The 3120-nt window shown below is 47.1% G+C and overlaps 1 protein-coding gene across 1 annotated transcript; it reads left to right on the forward strand.

Moving 5' to 3' along the window:
• Positions 1–894: 894 nt before the first annotated feature.
• LOC134666373 (uncharacterized) lies at positions 895–2339 on the forward strand. The gene is made up of 2 exons (XM_063523512.1): positions 895–1745; positions 1810–2339. Exons 1-2 carry the CDS (start codon positions 938–940, stop codon positions 2013–2015), a joined length of 1014 nt encoding a protein of 337 aa, XP_063379582.1. The 5' UTR covers positions 895–937; the 3' UTR covers positions 2016–2339.
• The last annotated feature ends 781 nt before the right edge of the window (positions 2340–3120 follow it).

The raw sequence follows: 3120 nt of genomic DNA on the forward strand, positions 1-3120 counted from the left end.
GTTAGTAATCAAAGTCAGCAGCCGGCGGTTGTAGTGTTAGCGATTATGGTACCCTATTTTCGTCGTGCCACGCTCTGTTCCGGTGGTCCTGTGGTATTCGCGGTTGACTAAACTTTTGTGCTACGGGTGGACCAGGTTCGAGCCCCGCTGAACATTTTTTGTTTTTTTATTTTTATTTATTGTTTCTTGTTTATTTACTTATTATGACATTTAATTTAAAAAAAAAAAAGCGCTGGTGGCCTAGCGGTAAGAGCGTGCGACTTGCAATCCGGAGGTCGCCGGTTCAAACCCCGGCTCGTACCAATGAGTTTTTCGGAACTTATGTACGAAATATCATTTGATATTTACCAGTTGCTTTTCGGTGAAGGAAAACATCGTGAGGAAACCGGACTAATCCCAATAAGGCCAGTTTCCCCTCTGGGTTGGAAGGTCAGATGGCAGTCGCTTTCGTAAAAACTAGTGCCTACGTCAAATCATGGGATTAGTTGTCAAGCGGACCCCAGGCTCCCATGAGCCGTGGCAAAATGCCGGGATAACGCGAGGAAGAAGAAGAAGACATTTAATTTTAGATTAGTTTGTTGTTATTAATATAATTTGGACTAATATTGTATTATTGTATTGTTTTTGATTTTGTTAGGTTTTTTTATTTTCATTCAATTAAATTGTAGCGTAATTTTGTTTTTGTGGGTGTAAAATAGTTTAAATCGGGTGGGATCATTATTGGTGCTGTATTCATGATTTGACAATTCTGTATGATTATTTTTAAGGAATTGTATAGTGACTTATTTAATGATTTGTACAGATTTTACTGACATATGGTTTTTTTTTTAATCTATGACATTTGGTCTAATTTTACATTTTGTGTTTTTTGTTTTATTTTATTACTTTGTGCTATATTATATGTGGTTTTTTTTTCAATTTGTGTTACTAAACAAACATGAGCAACCCCAATCTTCAGGCGTGTCCTTATTGTCCTGGCGTTGCAAGACAATACGTTGTACCTAGGGGCCTAAATGTACATATAAGTCGTGTGCATAGGGATGTGAATGGTGGGCAGGCACCTAGTACTGGTGAGGAGCTTGGGCCGGGAGTGGGGAACGATGTTGAGATTACAAAGTTGGCCGAGCTAAAGAAGAATGTTAGGGTGTTGCGGCACGTTCCGAGGGGGGCGAGGAATCTGGCCGCAGGAAAGTTGTGTGGGATAATTCAAGATTGTTTGAGTAATAATGAATTGAAAGATTGGTTTGCGCTGCTCACCTTTTCTTTCACGGCTTTGAGGGTTCCGGAGGGCGCTAATCACGGGTCTTTAACTTCGAAGGTTAAGGAGAATGTTGGCAGTTGTTGTCTGTACTTTCCAGCTGAAGTTGGTCTTAAGACAAGTTCGGTTTACCGTACTATTGAGGCGAAAGTCCATGACGGGGACTTGAGGGGGGCAGTCCGTCTCCTGTTCTCTGATTCCACCCTCGCGCCGGCTAATGCGGATACGTTGGAGGCTTTGGTCGGAAAACACCCGTCACCTTCGAGGCAGTTGGATTTCCCCCCTGACCCTGATTTGTCTAGTCCATTTTTGACGGTGACGCAGGAGGAGGTTGTGGGGGCTTTGGGGTCCTTTTACAATGGGTCTGCTTCTGGGCTGGATGGTTTGCGCCCTCAGCATTTAAAAGAGCTAACTTCTTTGTCGGCAGGTGACAATGGGAGGAAATTATTGGAATCTCTTACAAGGCTCTGCAACTTCCTTTTGCGTGGTATGGTTAATCCCCAAGCTTGTCCATATCTGTATGGGGCATCGTTGTGTGCTCTGGCGAAGAGGGATGGTGGGATTAGGCCTATTGCTGTTGGGAACACGTTGCGACGCCTTGTTTCAAAGCTTGCTTGTCGTGCAGTCAAGGAAGAGATGGCGGAATATCTTCAGCCATTTCAGGTTGGCTTTGGTACGCCTTTGGGGTGTGAGGCAGCCATTCATGCGGTGCGTTCTTTTGCTATGGCTCAGGAAAATGTTTCTAGTGTGCTTCTGAAAGTAGATATTAGAAACGCTTTCAATACTGTGGAGAGGGATGTAATTTTGAGAGATGTTAAGGATCGTGTACCTTCGTTATTTCCCTTCCTTCATCAGTGTTATTCCTCGCCGAGCAATCTCTTCTATGGCACTAATCCGATTGCGTCACGGGTGGGTGCTCAACAGGGGGACCCGTTGGGGCCTCTTCTTTTTTGCCTGGCCGTACAGGGTGTTATACGGTCGTTAGCCTCTCCTTTAAACGTCTGGTATTTGGATGACGGAACGTTAGGTGGAACGGCGGATGTTGTGTTGGGTGATGTGAGGAAGCTTGTGCAGGCTTTGTCGACCGTTGGTTTGCAAATAAATGCTGAGAAGTGCGAATTGTTTTTTTGCGGCTCGGATAGGGGGGGGGGTCAATAGCTGATTTCGAAGCGGTTTTGCCCGGCTTGAGGTTGGTGGAGAGGTCATCGCTGTCGCTTCTTGGGGCGCCAATTTTTCCGGAAGGGGTTAGTCAGGTGGTCCAGGAGAAGACCGTGGCGCTTTCGGAGTCTGTGAAACACTTGCAGCATTTGTCGGCGCACGTGTCTCTGGTGTTGTTGCGTAACTGTTTGTCGATTCCACGCGTGACATACACTTTGAGAACGGCGCCGACGTGGATGCATATGCAGGTTGTGTTGCAGTTCGATCAGGTCCTCCAAAGCGGGTTAGAGACCATCCTCAATGTCAGGTTTGAGGGATTTCAGTGGTGTCAGGCTGCTCTTCCCATTCGACATGGCGGTTTGGGAGTACGTCGCATGCAGGACGTGGGGCTTGTAGCATTTCTTGCTTCCTCGCACGCGTCGCGGGGTCTGGTTGCGCGCATTTTGTCCATCAGTGAGGGGGATGTTCATATGCCTTTTCTGGGTGCTGCATTGGATGAGTGGTCTGTTCGCTGTTCTGATGACACGCGGCCTGACGACCTTGGGGCTCAAAGGTCTTGGGATGACGTTTTATGCCGTCAGATGTACGAGCGGTTGCTGGAAGGCGCATCGGGGGTAGAGCTGGCTCGGTTAAAAGCGGTGGTTGCACCTGAGTCTGGGGCCTGGCTGCACGCCTTGCCGTCGTCGCACTTGGGGACGTTGTTG

This window comes from Cydia fagiglandana, chromosome 7 (genome assembly GCF_963556715.1).
Source record: "Cydia fagiglandana chromosome 7, ilCydFagi1.1, whole genome shotgun sequence".
Taxonomy (NCBI): Eukaryota; Metazoa; Arthropoda; class Insecta; order Lepidoptera; family Tortricidae; genus Cydia; species Cydia fagiglandana.